This window comes from Lipomyces tetrasporus (genome assembly GCF_029532465.1).
Source record: "Lipomyces tetrasporus strain NRRL Y-64009 chromosome Unknown POJ06scaffold_1, whole genome shotgun sequence".
NCBI lineage: Eukaryota > Fungi > Ascomycota > Lipomycetes > Lipomycetales > Lipomycetaceae > Lipomyces > Lipomyces tetrasporus.
In genome coordinates this window covers 1,953,010-1,969,772 of record NW_026611596.1, presented here as the reverse complement: position 1 = coordinate 1,969,772, position 16,763 = coordinate 1,953,010, and the positions used below count along the sequence as shown (strand labels likewise).

General features: G+C 50.9%; 7 protein-coding genes across 7 annotated transcripts; 4 read left to right on the top strand and 3 right to left on the bottom strand.

The window, feature by feature from the left end:
- The first annotated feature begins 320 nt into the window (after positions 1 to 320).
- POJ06DRAFT_243668 (S-adenosyl-L-methionine-dependent methyltransferase) lies at positions 321 to 1,966 on the top strand. Its single transcript, XM_056186396.1, has 2 exons — positions 321 to 817; positions 881 to 1,966. Exons 1-2 carry the CDS (start codon positions 658 to 660, stop codon positions 1,921 to 1,923), a joined length of 1,203 nt encoding a protein of 400 aa, XP_056047590.1. The 5' UTR covers positions 321 to 657; the 3' UTR covers positions 1,924 to 1,966.
- On the bottom strand, positions 1,948 to 4,231 carry POJ06DRAFT_13608 (uncharacterized protein). The gene is made up of 2 exons (XM_056184460.1): positions 3,551 to 4,231; positions 1,948 to 3,496 (listed from the first exon to the last, which is right to left on the bottom strand). Exons 1-2 carry the CDS (start codon positions 3,737 to 3,739, stop codon positions 1,973 to 1,975), a joined length of 1,713 nt encoding a protein of 570 aa, XP_056047589.1. The 5' UTR covers positions 3,740 to 4,231; the 3' UTR covers positions 1,948 to 1,972.
- Positions 4,232 to 4,342: 111 nt separating this feature from the next.
- Positions 4,343 to 5,658, top strand: POJ06DRAFT_243665 (uncharacterized protein). The gene has a single exon (XM_056186395.1). The coding sequence runs from the start codon at positions 4,462 to 4,464 to the stop codon at positions 5,476 to 5,478; it is 1,017 nt and encodes a 338-aa protein (XP_056047588.1). The 5' UTR covers positions 4,343 to 4,461; the 3' UTR covers positions 5,479 to 5,658.
- Positions 5,659 to 7,880: 2,222 nt separating this feature from the next.
- On the top strand, positions 7,881 to 9,125 carry POJ06DRAFT_13562 (uncharacterized protein). The gene has a single exon (XM_056184450.1). It carries the CDS (start codon positions 8,138 to 8,140, stop codon positions 9,008 to 9,010), a length of 873 nt encoding a protein of 290 aa, XP_056047587.1. The 5' UTR covers positions 7,881 to 8,137; the 3' UTR covers positions 9,011 to 9,125.
- Positions 9,126 to 9,690: 565 nt separating this feature from the next.
- POJ06DRAFT_13569 (uncharacterized protein) lies at positions 9,691 to 12,054 on the bottom strand. Its single transcript, XM_056184453.1, has 3 exons — positions 11,632 to 12,054; positions 10,499 to 11,575; positions 9,691 to 10,406 (listed from the first exon to the last, which is right to left on the bottom strand). The coding sequence occupies exons 1-3, from the start codon at positions 11,929 to 11,931 to the stop codon at positions 9,828 to 9,830; spliced, it is 1,956 nt and encodes a 651-aa protein (XP_056047586.1). The 5' UTR covers positions 11,932 to 12,054; the 3' UTR covers positions 9,691 to 9,827.
- Positions 12,055 to 12,228: 174 nt separating this feature from the next.
- POJ06DRAFT_243659 (uncharacterized protein) lies at positions 12,229 to 14,624 on the bottom strand. The gene is made up of 2 exons (XM_056186394.1): positions 12,675 to 14,624; positions 12,229 to 12,623 (listed from the first exon to the last, which is right to left on the bottom strand). Exon 1 carries the CDS (start codon positions 14,515 to 14,517, stop codon positions 12,721 to 12,723), a length of 1,797 nt encoding a protein of 598 aa, XP_056047585.1. The 5' UTR covers positions 14,518 to 14,624; the 3' UTR covers positions 12,229 to 12,623; positions 12,675 to 12,720.
- Positions 14,625 to 14,997: 373 nt separating this feature from the next.
- On the top strand, positions 14,998 to 16,747 carry POJ06DRAFT_13530 (uncharacterized protein). Its single transcript, XM_056184443.1, has 2 exons — positions 14,998 to 16,452; positions 16,509 to 16,747. Exons 1-2 carry the CDS (start codon positions 15,102 to 15,104, stop codon positions 16,631 to 16,633), a joined length of 1,476 nt encoding a protein of 491 aa, XP_056047584.1. The 5' UTR covers positions 14,998 to 15,101; the 3' UTR covers positions 16,634 to 16,747.
- The last annotated feature ends 16 nt before the right edge of the window (positions 16,748 to 16,763 follow it).

Sequence of the window (16,763 nt, the reverse complement as noted above, 5' to 3'; positions counted from 1 at the left end):
GGATCAGCCGGCACCATCTACTTGTCAGAAATGCAGTTGATATTGTCGGTCTTGGTACCAAAGACCTGTTACATATATCGCTATAGAAATCGTTTGTTCACTAATGTAATTGGCGTTGAAATATTTCTTTCAGTTCGTTGTTTGCGTAATTTGTATGAGCTATAGTAGTTTGTTTCCGAATGACGGTGACTTTGTGTTATTAAAAGGATGGGATGTTTAATGGGTAGTCGTACCTTATCTTTTGTTTAATGCTGGTTTTTGTTGTTTTAGTGATATGACAATCGTAAATATGTTTATTCGATGCAGTGATAGATCTGTACCTCAGAGTATGACGATCAGCGGACTGTTGTCTACGACATGCTGAAGTGCGTGCCGTCGGATAGTCCACGGAGTCGTCGATAAAGCGAGAGTAGGCTACCATACATTCCGAACTCGCGTGTACACGCAGAATGGCAATCGACCACGACATATATCCACCAGCACAGTTCCTTTCACGACTCATAGACTTGGTCTACTGAACATATATTCCTGGACACATTCAAGCTTGTTACTCGGTCCATAAAAGGAGGCACCACAGCATTGTCCTTGCCCCCACTTGTCGCCAGTCCCGGTCGTCTTCAGGACGACGGGCACGCACACTCCCGTCGGCCGCACGACATGTCCCGCAATAAAATCGTCCAAGACACAGACTCGGATGCATTACTGTCTAAGGTTTCTGCAGAAAGTGCTGGGTACTACCATGATCCGTTGCTCAAATTGTTCCTGCCGTCGAACGTCGATCATGGAGATGTGCACAAGTTGCCACTGTTTAATCGGGGTAAGCGTTATCTGAAGTCCGAGGACGTTGAGAAGGCCAGTGTGTTAATGCTGAATTTGGCAGGGACATATGTGCGAGTTATGGCTGTGTCGAGGTTAATCGACCGGTTCCTGTCGACGCCAGGCACGGAGAAGAAGCAGATTATTTCGTTAGGTGCCGGATCTGATACTCGACCATTTCATCTTCTTCCCAAACACGGCCCGAATTTGGTATACCACGAATTAGATTTCGCCGTGTCTGCGCGGCGCAAAGCAGAGCTGGTGGCAGAGCACGCGGTCCTGCATAGTGCTGTAGCCGGACCGGTCGAGTACGACATTCACGCACCAGAGCCTCCACACCGGCGCCGACGGCGATCGCCGCCACGGTTATTCGTATCGTCAAGGGAACCGCCGTCACAATCTGGATCTGGCCCGCGTCACCTGCATTCTAGTGGCGGCGGGAATACACCTGCTGAGCAGCGCCATTCGCCTTCGCCCGGTCGACATCCTCCTCACGGGTTCGAAACGCCGCTCAAGAGCCCGTCGTATTATATTCACGGCGTTGATCTGCGCCAGTTAATGACGCCGGCATCACTGCAATTGCCAGGGATTGACTTTTCCCTGCCGACCCTGCTCGTCTCGGAATGCTGCCTGTGCTACTTGGAGCCCGACGCCAGCGACGCCGTGCTCGCAGCGTTCGTCAAGGCATTCACGACGACGGCGTCCGCATCGTCGCCGCTAAATCAACTCGGCATAGTATCCTACGAGCCGTTCTCGTCTGACGACCAGTTTGGCAAAGTCATGATCCACAACCTCGCCATCCGAGGCATCTCGATACCAACAATGATGGCGTTCCCGACGTTGCAAGCCCAGGTCTCCCGGTTGCGCGGACTGGGATTCAAAGCTACCGCGGCCGGAGACTTGAAGTATGTGCATGATGCGTGGGTGGAAGGGGATGAGATGCAGCGGATCGATCGGCTGGAAATGCTGGATGAGCGCGAGGAGTTTGATTTGCTTGTCGCGCATTATGGCATTTACTGGGGCTCGACGACTCCCGAATCGGACAAGGCAGGTTACAAGTTTGAGGGAACGTTCGAAGCGTGGAACGACTTTCCTAGACAGATCTAGTGTAATATGAAACTTTGTGTATTATATATCCCAATCCTATCGACCGAGCCTATATGTCACCTAGAACATCCCCCACTTCGGACTCACTGAAGACAACATCTTCAATCGCTTCGGCAACGACCTCTTGCCATCTAGACACACTCAAAATTGCGTCCCGGTCAGCCAGGATGAGCCCGCACTTGACTTTTGCTTCACCGGCTGCGTCGGCGACCTCGGGATCGGTGTCGAGACCTGCAGCCAGTTTCATGGCGTTCTTGTAGTAAATTTCCGCGTTCTTGCGCAAAACTGTGCGGTTCTTGTCGGCCGTGGACGAGATCTGACACAGATTTGACCGCAGAACGTCGACATCGCCTCGGGTTGTCCAGATTCTGATCTGTGCGAGCTTTGTAGACGGTAGCGATGAGGCGCCCACGACCGCGTTTCCGGCTCCCGCGGTCGGAGTCGTTTCTTTGAGAAGCCAGGAGAGTGCGGTTGAGAGGAACTGTGATGCTAGCGTTAGTGCCCGCCACGCGAGGTCGCCGTCTGAATCTCCGCCGGCTATGATGCCGAATTGGGTGAACATGTCGGCCTGGGCGAGGTACCGCTCGGACGTAAGCGGCACGAATGAGAGAATCTCACGTAATGAAGTTGAATGCGGACCTGTGAGGCCTTGGGCAGGGAGTAATTCGATGTTAAAGTCGAGAGTGGACGGCGACTGCGCTTCCGATACCGGTGTCCACATTGCTGTGAGTCTTTCGAGATTCGCAGCCGGCCGACATGACTCATCCGTGAAAGGGTACCCGCTGACAAGAACATACCGGGCCACGACCAATGCCGAATCCCGGATTTCGCTATCTTTGATATCAAGTTGCTGGCGATTCGCAATCAACGTCGAGACGCGCTGCATAAATACAGTCCCTGCCCGGGCCAAGTGTTCGGCGTCGTCACTCGGTCCTTTCGAATTAACCGAAAACGACAACGAGATTGTATATATCGGAATCAAACACGCCAACTGTGCAGTCGCGGTCTCAAGAAGGGAGGTATAGGTTGTTGGCTCAATCACAGTCGCATACTCGTCTTGTTCCTGTCCTTCCCCACCCTGCTGACTACTGTTTTCGGATTCGCTAGAAGCATCGTCGGTCATATTCGCGAGATCTTGGCGGAGCCTATCGAGCTCGGCTTCCTGGGCTATCCAGGTCCGTTCGAAAGTCTCCATAGCCGTGCGGTATGGCGCTGGCGCATACTGTTCCTCGGCAATGCTTAATTGCACTTGCGCCATATTGAACAGTAGATCCGACGGCGGGCCAGCCTGGGTATCTGGTGCGCATTGCTTGAGCGCAAGCTGCAACGCGACTTCGTGGTCTTGCAGGATTTTCGACAGCACAGACACGCGGTCTTGTCTTTTTGCCGCTGTTATCGCTGACACCGACGGTTGGTCGTTGTCAAATGGGCTAGAGAGGAGAGTGCGTGAGTAGAAGAGCTGGTAGATATGGAATTCGAGGCGGCATTTATTGTAGGCTGCGTCGAATGACTTTTCGAACCGCGAGAGGCAAGTGTCGTAAAGCTCTAACGCATGAAGGTAAAACCTGTGGGCCTGTAGCGCGAAGGGTTAATAACACACGCTGTGATGTCAACGACGACAACGTACTTTATCTGGATCGCCCACGACCCATCTATCGCCATGTTCTTCTTCGAGGGAGCCGACGTACAGGAAATCGTCCTCAGTCTGGGGAACAAAATTTTTCTTTGATGAGGACGGCTTTTTGGAGGACCGCTGCTGGTCACGGTCGTGTTTCGATTGAGAGAGCGACTGCTTCGGTTTGCGAGACGGCGGCATTGTTCTGCGGACCAGATGATTCAACAGTATTAGTAGCAGTGCCGATTATTACAGGCTTCATCTTGCACTTGCTGTGGGTTAGGGCATTTGCGTTTCGGCCATAGGCCCCGGCTGTCCACTGTCTGTAGGAGAGTCAGGTGTATGTATTAACTATTAAGACAGCGAAAGTGCCATGTCTACCAATTATTCGCCAGATCGCGAATAGATTGTACAGATTATTAGGACCTGACGGTCGTCACAAATAATAAAATGACAGCATCCGACACGGGGTTGGCTGTAGCACGTGCGATAACGCAACAATGGATCCATTATCTTGTCGGGGAGTCGGAGGGAATTCAGTGCGGCGGGCCAAATGGGATTATTGGCTACGTCATCTAAATCCGAGGTGTCGTGGATAAGGGTTCTTCTGTTTCGGACGATGCCGTAAGTCCGGCGAGCGTGGCAAGGCCGCGCATGGAATTTTTAGTGTCGGCGTCGGCGTTTCGATCCAGCCGCCGCTGGATTATTCATTCACTGCCACCGACTCGGACTCGCCGGGGCCGAGCGGCTCTCGGGGGCTGACTCACCTCGTATTTCGTTTGCATGTCAGCACTTTGCCGCGTACTGCGCCTAAAGTCCAGGGGAGGCGGATATATTATCCGCATATCCCGTCCATTGGTCTATAACGACACTCTCTCGCCTTTCCAATCTGTTCTCCTAATAATTATTGTCTGCTACTCCCAATGGCCTTCACCATCAGTCCTCCAGAACTCTCATTCTCAGAGTCATACAGACTCATGAACACCGCTCGCTCGAAGCTGTCCCAGGCTGCCCACACGAACGACCACGATCTGCGCGTGCTCGTCTCCCACGCAAACTTCCTCGACGCCATAATGGCACATCTCGACCACAAAGACGTGCCGATGAGCTCTCCACACATGTCTAGCCTACGACGGACAGTCACTTACGATGCCACGCAAGTGTCCCGATATTCCGACGATACCGAGTCGTCGGACAGTGAAAGCGACAGCGACAGCGACAGTGACAGCGATGGTGACGACAGTGAGGAGTATCTGCTTGTACCTTCGTCCGGCAGAACTCTAAGTCCGGTGGCTGAGGCATCGAAGGAGAACTCGGCCGACGAAGACGGAGACGACATTATGGAGCCTCTCAACGACTTGCGAAGCCAGTTATATGCGATCGTCCCGGACAAAAAGCGTTCAGTCACGTTCTCTCCTGATTTTGTCGAGCGGACTCCGCGCGATAGACGCCAAGTCCAGTTTTCTGTGCACGAGATTCCTCGTGAGCACAATTACAACCGCATCCCAGACCAGTACGCGGACTACTTTGCCGATGACGACGGCGAATACGCGGACGACAACGACAACGATGATGTTGATGATGATGACATGACGTTCTACGAGGTCGCAAACAAACATAAACACGAATACATTGAAGAAGAGTTGGACGACGACATGCCGCCTCTTACACGCGTTAAGTCGCACGTCGTGAGCCCACATGCACTACCGCCTGACGAGGAGCTGGACCGCTCGGTAGAGCCGGCGCTTCCGCACCTGACAGACGCCACGACCGTGTCTGACGAGGACCTACAAGACATCATAGCATATACACCACGAGGCCAGCAGCGCACAGTCCGTGATAACACGCCAGTCAGCGGCCACTCGATAACAGAGATGGACATGTTCTCGCGTGTCGGAACGCCTGAAGCCGCGAATTACGCCATGTCATGGGTCGCTTAGTGTCGCATTATCATCAAACCTTATTCATCGTTATTTTTTTTAATTGTATATACTTCATGCAGGCGTAGGAATTACTGGAATTGGCATATGGTGTTATGTACTGGCGTTTGGGTTGGTGTGTTATTGAATCATTCATTATCTCCCTTGTGTACATACTTAAATTCAACGATATATATATTTTCATGATTGTTTTCTATTCTATTGATCTTGCCGCGTAATTCGCCCGATCTCATGCAATCGGTGTTATCCGACCCAGTGCCATCCCCGCATCTTCATATCTCTTGCCCAACAAATTTGACGCGTAGTCGTGCCCGGCTCGGCACTTGGTAGACTGTCGACGTGTCAGGCGACTGCCACGTCTCGTCAGCCAGCCGGTATACGACAGCTGTCAGGATCGAACGCGGCGCTCGTATTTGCAATGACGTGCCTTTGTCGTTGATGTCTAACCCGTGGCAGAGCGGCTGCCGCGTGCCGGTCCGCTGTTCAAGACTTAATCCGAGGTAGCCGACGGGAGCATTCGCCCTAACCCACAGTTACCATGCATTCTCTTGTGTGCAACACCGATTATGGAAAAGGAATATGCGGAGGCGCTCGTTAGTGCCGTTCCCGGGCATTGACGGTACCGGAAGGAGCTAGCTGCGTCCGGACGGACGTCTACACTGCTATGGTTACTTCAGTCGGCTGTAATAATACCCTACGAGAACACCACCGATATGGAGATCGAGCGGAGCGTGCGAGATATGTGCGACAATCAATGCGAAAGAGCTAGAAAGCGCGTCAATGCACACATTAGCAGACGACTTATCCTCCGAGGGGAATTTTTTAGTGAGAAATCACACAGCTTGGCAGAGCATGACAGAGTTGTGGGCAAAAGACCGCGATTCATGCAGTCGTAGGGGAATATCCATCCTGTCGGTCATGACGGAAGGTGCTGGTGCAATTTGACTAATAGACTATCCCCTATAACTGCTCTGCAGGCATTTCAAATATCGAATTCACCGAGCTGAAATCGCTTTCAATTCGCCCACGCCGCTCGGATAATAACCCTACCCCTGAACTTTGATAGTTGGGACCAAACGATTGTCACGAAATCGGCGGTTTGGTACCAGTGATCGGAATCCACGCTTGCGCAGCGTGGGGACATTTATTATGGAGCGCAAAACGCAACTAAGCGTTTGGTATTAGTTCGTTCGCAAAAAACAAATCCAGTCCTTCTAACTTTCAGGGTTAGGGCAAATTTCAAATCCCGTAAGATCAACTTGCCGACGGTTTATGTTGGTTTAGTGTACGAAATCCCAGATAGGGGAACTGTGTATAGTATCACTGGTTACAACAATAGCATCATGACAAACTATTCCGTTTTGCGATAGTCTGTGCCTAGATAAAGGAGTTTTCGTACATGACGTGCGGTCTATAGTGAGAAGAGTTTGCCGTTCTCGCATCCAACATGGTATCCCAAATATTAATAAAATGATGCGTGCCCGCAACAATAATATTCCATGTATGCACCAGTGATAGTCGTAACCGTCATAATAGTAATCTCATTAATGTGGCACCATGGTGATGGGTGAGTACTGATCAGGCACATTCAGCACGAATACTTATGTTGTTGGAAGGATTGCTGCAGGTCGTCGATGTGCTTGCAGTTCCGGCGCGACGCTTGCTGGCTCTCGGGGGGGGGGGGGGGGGGGGGGCCTTACCTGAGGCAGAGTAGGCCACTTGAATGCTGACATTGTTGTTGCGTGAATGCTAAGCACCGAATTCAAAATGGGGTACAAGAACAACAACTCCGAACATCCTCTCGTGAGAACAATTGAAAAGACAAGTAATTATACATGGACGGTTATCTGTTATCTACTCCTCGTTTATGTCAGACAACCTCTTTGCAGTCCTCGCAATCTAGGTCAATATTCTATTCCATGTTCCGAGCGTGTTCGAGGAATTGGTCGGCTAGAATCAAGTGACTGGCTCGTCGTCGCTGGATTCAACATCGGTACCAGAACAATCGATGGCTTCCACTACTACTGTGTGCCTTCAACAAAGCGTGGCATGGAATTCCACATGAGTTCAAGGATCGAGTCAGGTCTATGGTGTGGTATACCTGCGTTCGAGTGCGCAATGGGTGTTAAAGGTCGCGCGTCATAACCGAGCCCTAAACCAATGCGACCATCACCCGCAGTGACCATCCGGGGAAACTTTCGAACTGTACATATCAAAAAGATCCTTCCTTCAAACCGCTGATGTGGAATTGCATAAGCACTCACTACTATCAGAAAGATCACAGAAAAGGTGGCCCGCATTGACCGGGAATCCGCGACGATTGCTGGCGCGATGATAGCGTCCGTCCTGTTGTCGAGAGTTCCAGAATGATACACACGTGGGTTATTACATCACACTTGCGTGTTCGCAAATGAGTGATGGACATGTGCCGATGCTGACAAAACCGTGGAGTTAGTTTTCAGTAAGGTGTGGGTGATTTTGGCTTCTGATATGTAATTCTCCGGGGCTGCCGACGGCGGGGGGTGGAAAGAGATTTGTCGCATTACAAATGGAAGGCGATGCGGTGTGTCATATTTAATACTCCTGTCGCCTACTCTATTACTCCGTTCTTCTGTTCTCCAATTCTCTTAGCTGCGAATTCAATCGACATCTAAACATAATGGCGACAACTATCGCTCAATCAACCACCAAGACAGAGATGATGTCTTCGACAGATATCTCATCTGCACCAACAGTCCAGTCAGTACTCAACTTCTACGCCCCACCGGACGACGGCTCGGCCCCCTACAATGTCGTCGCAACCCAGGAGCGCAACTACCGCCAAGACGCGCGCATTGTCGGGATCCACGACCTGCGTGGGTACGAAACATTGCCGGTCCTCGACAAGAACGGGTTCACATTTGATCTCAGCGCGCCACCGTTCACGTACGGGGATTTCTTTGCAAAAGACGGCACAGAAAAGACAGAGTTCATCAAGAAAGAATATTACCCGCGCGTGCAGGAGGCGGTTAAGCGACTCACAGGTGGGTCAAAAGTCGTGATATTCGACCACACAGCCCGGCTGCCCAACTCGGCCCGCACGCCGGTCGGTCGTGTTCACATAGACCAGTCACTCCGTGCCGCTGTCGAGCGCGTAAAATTGCACGGCGGTGACGATCCCGACTTGGTGAACCTGTATGTGTCGGCCCAGAAGCGCTTCCAGATCGTCAATTACTGGAAACCATTAGCCAAAATCACGCGTGACCCGTTAGCGGTCGCGGACGCGCGCACTATCAATCCCGCCAGTTTGGTCAGTGTGCAGCATCGGTATCCGAACCGGACTGGCGAGACGGTGGGCATGAAATACGATGGCGGACAAGAATGGTATTTCTTGAGTGGTATGGATGTCACAGAGGCAATGTTGATCAAATGTGCGGATAACAAAAGGGACGTGCCTGCGAAGCAGATTCCTCATTCGGCGTTTGCGCTGCCGGGACAGACTGGTCCTGGACGTGTGAGCATTGAAGTTCGTACCCTCGTTTTCTTCGATTAGAATCGAGGATTGGGTTGGTGATATGGAGTCTGATGTCTTGTGCTTGCAAATTATGGTTCAGCCTCTGGAAAGATTGCGTACGATTCGGTCGCATAACAATCTGCGCAAGTTGTCGACTCCAGTCTTCGCTTGTAATCGCTGATGCGCTTATTAACAGTACGAGCAAATTTAAATCGGCTAATATCAACTATGATGTATACTGGCTCATATATTTCACATCAATATATAACTAACTATGTATAAATATGTCATCATAAAATTCATTGAAATAAAACATAAATGAATAACAGCAGAACACAAACACCTTCCAACCGATCCCGCTCGCTATATGTATAAATGTAATAATTCCGCCCTCAAAACATAAAGACGGAAGAGAAAACGAGACAAACGAATGGCATGCTTCGTGAAAAGGAACGAACAAACTCCTAACTGCTGCCCCTTTGAGTCGAAAAAGTCTGCCAGGCCGAACCTCAGGGCGAGCATATACAAGCGCAAATCGACAGCAATGAAATAATCGGAAAGTCGAGAATCGATAGAAAAACATCTGATAACGTCTATAAGGAAAAGCAAGACTTTTATGACATACAGCTGGCGATCGAGAAGTTGACGTTCACCATAGAAGAGAAAGTTGACAAGATAACCGCTCCCGTAAGGCTATAGCAGATATGCGAGCGTCGTATGTAGTACATATGTGGATGGAACCTGTCGCGCAATTGTACAAGACCAGTCCATCCAATGCATGGAAACCCAAATCCGAGTCGCATTCGTACCGTATATAATGTATCCCCAAAAACCGCAAGCGTCAGTATTAAAAAGCTTACACTGCCTGGATAGGCTCGCCGTGCTGCGCGGTAGTATCTTCAATCCTCACGTCTGGGATCTGCTCCTTACCCTTCTGCGGCCGCGCCTCATCGCCATCTGCAGCAGTGACAGCCGCCTTTGAGTCTGCAGTGCTGCCATTGGCGATGCAATTGTTACTGCTGTCAACCATTAGCGTTCCGGTCAGGCTCCCAAAGCTAAATCCGGGACCCCCCTGCGAAGCAGGCGTGAGACTACTTGAGCTGCTCGACGCGGTCACTGTATCTGAAAGAGGGCGTGTTTGGAGCGGATGATCTGATTCGGCGGAACTCGCCGCTGAAATGAGTGAAGTGCTGGAAGCAGAAGCCGTTTCCTCTACATCTGCTGGCGCAAAATACGGGATCGTAGTAGCAGCCGAATCGGTCGGCGTGGCAGACTCAGCCGACGCTGGCTGCGCAGCTGAAGCGGAAGGAGACGTCCCCGATGGTGACGCGCTTGCAGATTCCCGCCGTTGCTTTAAAACTTCGGATCCACGTTGCGTCTGCTCTCGCTCGCGCTGTTGACGGGCTTCATCCTCCAAAAGAGATATCCGAATTGCCTAGAGCATCCCAATTAGCATATCATTAGCACAGCAATTCAGTTGACCTCTTCACATTTATTAGCAAGAAGTCCAAGTTAAAGTATACGAACCTCCATGACCATCATCTCCTCCAAATCAACCATGCGACGAGCTCGTCTGCTTGGACTAGAAGAAGTTCCAGCTGAAGATCTACTGCCAGATCGTGAAGGACTCGTAGGACTCGTAGGGCTTGTACTTAACGCATGGGGATGGCCACCTGATATCAAAACGTCGAGTCCAGTCGGCCGAGGCAGTAACCGGTTTCTATTTGGCATGCGGCCCCCGGCACTGCTGGTACTGCCATCACCAATAGAGTCTGCCAAGAAAGCAGCAGAATGCAACGCAGTAGCAGCAGCGGCGCGACGAGCAGCATGAGCGTTCGCGTTGGCTAGCTTGAGTGCCCAATCGGGCCGTATGCGGTCTGTAGTGACCACCTCTGACGCTGATGACGGGAGAGTCTGGCGACGCTTGGACACAGTAGTGCCAGGCTGACTAGTTCCTGAATTTACACTTGCGGTGCTGCTGTTATTGTTGAGAGACGCCGCACTAGCTGTGGCCGACGAGTGCCGTGACAAAGTGGCACGCAATGCCGCCCCAGCTGACGAATTGAGACCGGTGCGGAACGGGGGAGGCTGATACGTTACACCGAAGTCTGGCTCTGTACAATACGGGCAACAAGCAGGATCAGAGATTAGTTCGATCATGCCAAAAGGAGTCGCCGAGCGGAGGTCATATTGGTTGCCCTCGTTGTCGTGCTCCGGAACATGAGGATCAGCGCGCTTGATCTGGACGAAGCATTCGCTGCAGATGGACTGGTCGCAGCAGCGAGTCGAGTTGAGATACGGAGGGTAGTAAAGGAAGCAAATTGGGCATTCAATAGCGCCTCTGTATAGAGCAACCTCCACGGGCTTCTTGTCCGAGCCAGATGAGGCTGTGTTTGCCCGGGACCTGCGGCCAGGTCCGGTAGTAGTCGATTCAACATTCGACTTCGATCGTGCGCGCTGAGTGGGCTGATTAGGGACAGAAATCTCTGCTGGTTCTGCGGGTGGAATCTGCTGCCCGCGCACAGCGGCGATCAGCTGTTCATCTGTCCATGAGTCGTCGTAGTCTTCGAGTCCTTTGAAGAACGGTGCGAGCCGCCGTTCGACCTGGCAGACATTAGTATTCCAAATCCTGAATGTGCGGATTGCGCAAAATAACACACCTGCAGCTGCCTGACTATCCGAGCTTTGAAGTCCTGTGGACCAGTGTAAACACCTTGAGGCACGAGATAGCCACCATCGACCTGCTCGTCCAGATTTAGAGCGTGGCGAATGGACGACCGAGTAGACGACACGACACCGGCATGATTGTCACGGTGACCGTGGCCCGAGTGGGAGCGAAAGGTGCGTTGAGACGACGCAGCGGAGACATCGGAGGCGGAAGAGTGGCGACGGGCTGCTGCCGGTCTATAGCCGGCCGGAGTGGATCCTTCGCGCGACTCTTTAGCAGCTGTGTTTCCCATGGTGGGAGATCGCGCGGGTGGATATGCAACGGCTGCGCAGTGCCAGGGTAGTGAAGTGAGATGGAGTGCGTGTAAGGTGGAGTTGAGAAGCGGGCCTGTGCGATACGAACCGTTGGAGGTACTTCGTAGTCGTTTGTGGGGGCGAACGGGCCGGCTGCCGGCAAAGAGGAGGCAAAGTGACGTTGACCGACATCGGCCATCCAACGCGACAGTTGTGCCTCAACAGCAACTGCAGTCACGTGCGTCAGGCAGACTGCCAACAACGTTTATTTAATGATTTGAGACGTTCGTGTCTGTATAATATCTGTTGCACGTCTCCAAAGATGGCAAGGTGTCCCTGTTGCTTATCCACGGACATCAGCATACGTCGAATCAAGTCATCGAAAGACATGCAGCAAGTTGGGCCGTGGCTGGGTCATGGCGACAGTCCGTCATTGTGAGCCTACCCCGACGTAGAACACATTGCAAATTAATGAAGCCAAAATGTCAAGTTTTTACAACCTGATCACGAAAATTGGAATATACAAGAATGCATTCACATAGAAAAGACATATGCAAAAGAGACATATGCAAAAGAGCGACGATATCCGAAACCAATACAATTGCGACATAATAATCAAAAAACCAAAATCAAAGGCAATGAGTGACTATTTAACACTACATTATCAAGCAAATATGACATAGCAAACCGTCTAATAGACCCAAATGAGTAGCATTCATCAAATCATGAAATCCGTACATACCACCAATTAATTCTGGGATGTATAACACATATCTTCTTCTTTAATATCAAAGACCTACTGCCAGCCCTACTGCCAAGCCAACTACGGCCATAACAAACAGGCTCGCACCCAGCACTCTTGCTACCATCCGTTCTATCCGCGGTATCTCACCGACAGCATTATCGAGTCCGCCGAAACCCATGACTAGCCACAGCGGCGGAAAGATAGTGAAAATGACGAGAAGAACTCTCGCCATGCTTTTACTGCATGCTCTTCGCTCGCGTGGAATCGTCGGTGGAGTGTTTTGCTGCATTTGAAACGTAAAGATTGAGTCATGCCAAGCCTCATGCTGGTGTGCGCGAAGTTGTCGGAGTATTTCCAACGTGTAGTCGGGATCCGCCTGCTCTTCACTTTCGGATCGGGCTTGCGCCTCTAACTGGCGGTAATCGATGTCTTCCTCGTCGGTCATGCTCTCCGCCTCGTTCTGAAGCTGGATTTTCCGCCTTCCATAGCGCTGTCCAACAACTGCGCTCATCCCCGTTCGTATCGCAGGCGGGTGTGTTGGCATAGGCGGTAGAATGGTTGTGACCACGCTATCTCTGGCTTCGACAACAGTTGTAGCATAATGTCCGCGAGGTGGCTGCCGCACAATGGCCGATAGTGGTGCTATTGAATTGATATAAGGAAATGTTGATAACGAAAGGCCATCGGAATACACCGGTATTAGCGCTCGTTCTGGCATTTGAGAGCGCGCTCTTATCTGAGCCTGTCGCCCGCGGATATCTTCTTCTGATATGATGTCTCGGACACGATAAACAAAGTCGAATGTGGCAGCCGTCTCTCCTGGTCTCTGTAAAGGGGGGTGAACCAGGGTTGTAGTCGGTTCTGTATCAGGCTCTGTCTGCGACCAGCGCAAGCCATCCTGCATGCTATTATCTTGGTCAAAATCCGGAATATGTTGACTCTCCTCTCCATTCATGTAGTCAAGATCGTAGACTGATTGTTCGGTATCGCTATTCTCATCGTAGGCAAAACCATGCTGCTCATTAAGCCGCCGTGTTGGGTGGTTCCCATTCAACTCAATAGCACGCGCACTGTTGTCGTCATCCTGCTGGTGCTGTGTCATTTGCTCCACTCCAGGCAGGTCATGATACTCAGTCTCATCAATGACATCCACATCAACAGGCGATGATGGACACGCTCCAAACAGTTCACTCACAGATGAATCGTCGGGATCTTCTTCCGACGAGTTGTAGTTGCTGCTATAGTTGTCGTAGTAGAACCCAGGGATGCCCATATAACCCCTTCGCGCCGCATCCGCCCGGTCGTAGTCATTTTCGAATCCTTCCTCCTCCACGTCTTCCTGTGGCGCCTCAGTTAGCGGCAGCGGAAACTGGGGTTCTGATTCGACAATATCAGGTGAGATTTCATCGTAATCTACGACATCACTATTTGCATCATCCGCACTGGACGTTCCGGGCAGAATGTCACTCGCACCTGAAAACGATCTGTACGCACTCCCAGCAGGACGGGCCGCAATAGAAAACCTGATCGAGATTCCGGATCCGTCTGAATGCCTGGACGCGTTGGTTACAATGGATTTTCGAGCGCTACTGTTGCGGTTACTATCAGAGGACGAAAGTGGCCGACCTAGCGCGCCTGCACCGCGCCGAGGAGGCGGCGTGACTGGTAGTGGTGTCGTGCTTGGACTTGTCGACTTGTAGATATTGCTCATTGCTGATTTTCGGACCCCGCGATCATTGAGTGGGGAAGATGTATGGTCGGACGAGGCGTTGTTGTATGACCGACCCGGGGGTCCGGCGCTGACGCTGCGACGAATTGGGAGCCGCGGCCGGTCATCCATGTGAAAACAGGCACGAGTGCGGCGGCGACTAGGGACTTCGAGGATATGGGAGCGAAGACGGTGTAGCGATCGCGTTGGTGGTTTTGTTTTGTGTGGACAAGTGTTCGTCAAATTCAGATGTGGGCAGTGCGGCGGTCAGCGGACGACAAAAGGGGTACTCCGCTAGTCAAAATTCGGCTTCCACGGCCAGCGAGCTCACTTCGCATGAACTCGGCCTACCATTCTCTTACACTACATGACTATCGATTATTATTTTACAGTCCGGCAGCCAAGCGCGCATAGTTGGCCAAAAACTAGGTCACTTGCCGATCTCAGCATATCGTAAACAAACAAACGCGTAAGCTTCGAGCATTGCCACGTTAGTGCCTCATCCATCGTAGATTGCGCACTTGCACCACAAGCATACTCTTACTTAGGCGGTGTCGAAACTTTAACATTCCAACACGATAGGATAAACTAACCCTATGAATCGCTGCCCCAGTTTGCAACTACCTCAACGTAACCCGATCAGCCTTGATCAGTCGGTAATACCTTCCGACTCGTCGTTCTGACAACGCGATCAGCGGCAACTGTGATCGGCGCAAATGCTTTCCGCCTCGGCGCCCTCGCCAACGGCGCTGTTTAAAGACGATCAAAGACAGAAACCACAGAAACGGCAACAAACCTATCAAGATCTGACGCCAACAATCACATCTGCATCAGGTCAACAACGCAGAAGTGGGCAGCACCATGGCGGAAGACAGTCGCCGCTCAAACAGATACGGATCTCTGGAGACGAGAGCACGCCGACAGAAGGCGTACTTGTCGATATCGCACAGACGTCTAGTGCAGACCAGCAGAGGCCAGCGAAGAGGTTCAAGAGTTTGAGTCAAATTGCATCCGAAGTAGATGCATACGATCCCACTGAGCCCGACGAAGATATGGAGATTCTACATATTAGACCCACCCCAGTACGGTCTGCGAACTTACACTCAGACTTGGATCGGCTCTTAAGTGGGACTGCAGAGATGTCATTGGAAAAAGAAAGCGAAATCGAAGAGCTAAGGGTTGCCCTCCTATGGAAACTTAATCAAGTGAAGAACGAAATAGACGAATTGGAGCATATGATTTTTGCAGCAGAGCACAATTCCCAGCTGGAATCAGAGTCAGCAAAGTCGACAACTGTCGAATTAGATGCTCTGGTCAGAGGACTACTGTCGTCAAATGAGAACTCTATCTCGGACCTGCGAATTCCAGACTCCTCCAATCTCGCTAAGTCAGAAAGTCTACTCCCGCATATGCCGGAGCCGGAATTAGATCTCGAGAATCTTCAGCGAATTACGGGTCTAACTATTCGTTCCCTTGGTACTGAGTTATCATTTTTGCCCTCAACGGATTCAGAGAATGCAATCGTCCGAACAGCAAGACATAGAATACAAGTTACTCATTCGGATACCCAAATATCGCTTACTTTATCACTCATGGTCAACCAGACAGATCTTGAGGTGCTTGAATTTTTCGTGCCACAGGAGTCAATACAACCGCTATGGGCTCGCGGTACGATTATGGAATGGACCGCACGTATGATTGGCGATGGACCAGAGGATTTGCGGCAATATGACATATCGTGCTTTTTATATGGAGTAGCGGAGTTTGCAAGAATGGCGAACATTCGTGCTGAAACTCTGGCAAGAATTGCGAGAACGTTTCCGTCTTATATTTCCAACGTGACAGTGCGGCAAAAAGAATATGACAATGATGATGAAAAGGGCGATATAAATAAGGAGCTCACAGATGAAGAAAAGGGCCTGTGGTTAGGCGAAACACGGATTGTTATAAGATTAGATAGTGATTCAAACGGGTTACAGCTAGTTGTAGCGTGGGAACTGGTCTTGGATGGTGTTACCGGCGATGTTGGCAGCAGAGTGACGGCTCATATCAGTGCGCCACGTTATTGTAAGTGCTCATCGGAATTCACTACCTATCAAGCGGTTGACTAACATGCCAAATAGACGAAGATATCGATCACGACGAGATTCTCGGCAGAATTCCAGAGATTTTTAATACTCTCGTCCGCACTCGTGGGGTGTACCGTGCTACTCGCATTATAGTACGGAATTGGTTTGAGGAAGTTTAAGTTCACCTTTTTCGGTAATTTGGATTGGTTTATCTGGTGTTTCGGTTTTGCGGTTGACGAATCTGTACATTATGGTTTTGGCGTTGTCTGGAGGTTCGCAATGAAATGTATCTGTAGTCATAGTTACCTA

Coding starts and splice junctions, on each gene's coding strand:
- POJ06DRAFT_243668 (XM_056186396.1), top strand. CDS start 658: ATGTCCCGCAATAAAATCGTCCAAGACACAGACTCGGATGCATTACTG. Junction 818..880: donor GTTGCCACTGTTTAATCGGG/GTAAGCGTTATC, acceptor TGAATTTGGCAG/GGACATATGTGCGAGTTATG.
- POJ06DRAFT_243659 (XM_056186394.1), bottom strand. CDS start 14,517: ATGGATGACCGGCCGCGGCTCCCAATTCGTCGCAGCGTCAGCGCCGGA.
- POJ06DRAFT_13569 (XM_056184453.1), bottom strand. CDS start 11,931: ATGGGAAACACAGCTGCTAAAGAGTCGCGCGAAGGATCCACTCCGGCC. Junction 11,576..11,631: donor GGATAGTCAGGCAGCTGCAG/GTGTGTTATTTT, acceptor AATGTCTGCCAG/GTCGAACGGCGGCTCGCACC. Junction 10,407..10,498: donor AGGAGATGATGGTCATGGAG/GTTCGTATACTT, acceptor GGGATGCTCTAG/GCAATTCGGATATCTCTTTT.
- POJ06DRAFT_13530 (XM_056184443.1), top strand. CDS start 15,102: ATGCTTTCCGCCTCGGCGCCCTCGCCAACGGCGCTGTTTAAAGACGAT. Junction 16,453..16,508: donor TATCAGTGCGCCACGTTATT/GTAAGTGCTCAT, acceptor CATGCCAAATAG/ACGAAGATATCGATCACGAC.
- POJ06DRAFT_13608 (XM_056184460.1), bottom strand. CDS start 3,739: ATGCCGCCGTCTCGCAAACCGAAGCAGTCGCTCTCTCAATCGAAACAC. Junction 3,497..3,550: donor TCGTGGGCGATCCAGATAAA/GTACGTTGTCGT, acceptor TTCGCGCTACAG/GCCCACAGGTTTTACCTTCA.
- POJ06DRAFT_13562 (XM_056184450.1), top strand. CDS start 8,138: ATGGCGACAACTATCGCTCAATCAACCACCAAGACAGAGATGATGTCT.
- POJ06DRAFT_243665 (XM_056186395.1), top strand. CDS start 4,462: ATGGCCTTCACCATCAGTCCTCCAGAACTCTCATTCTCAGAGTCATAC.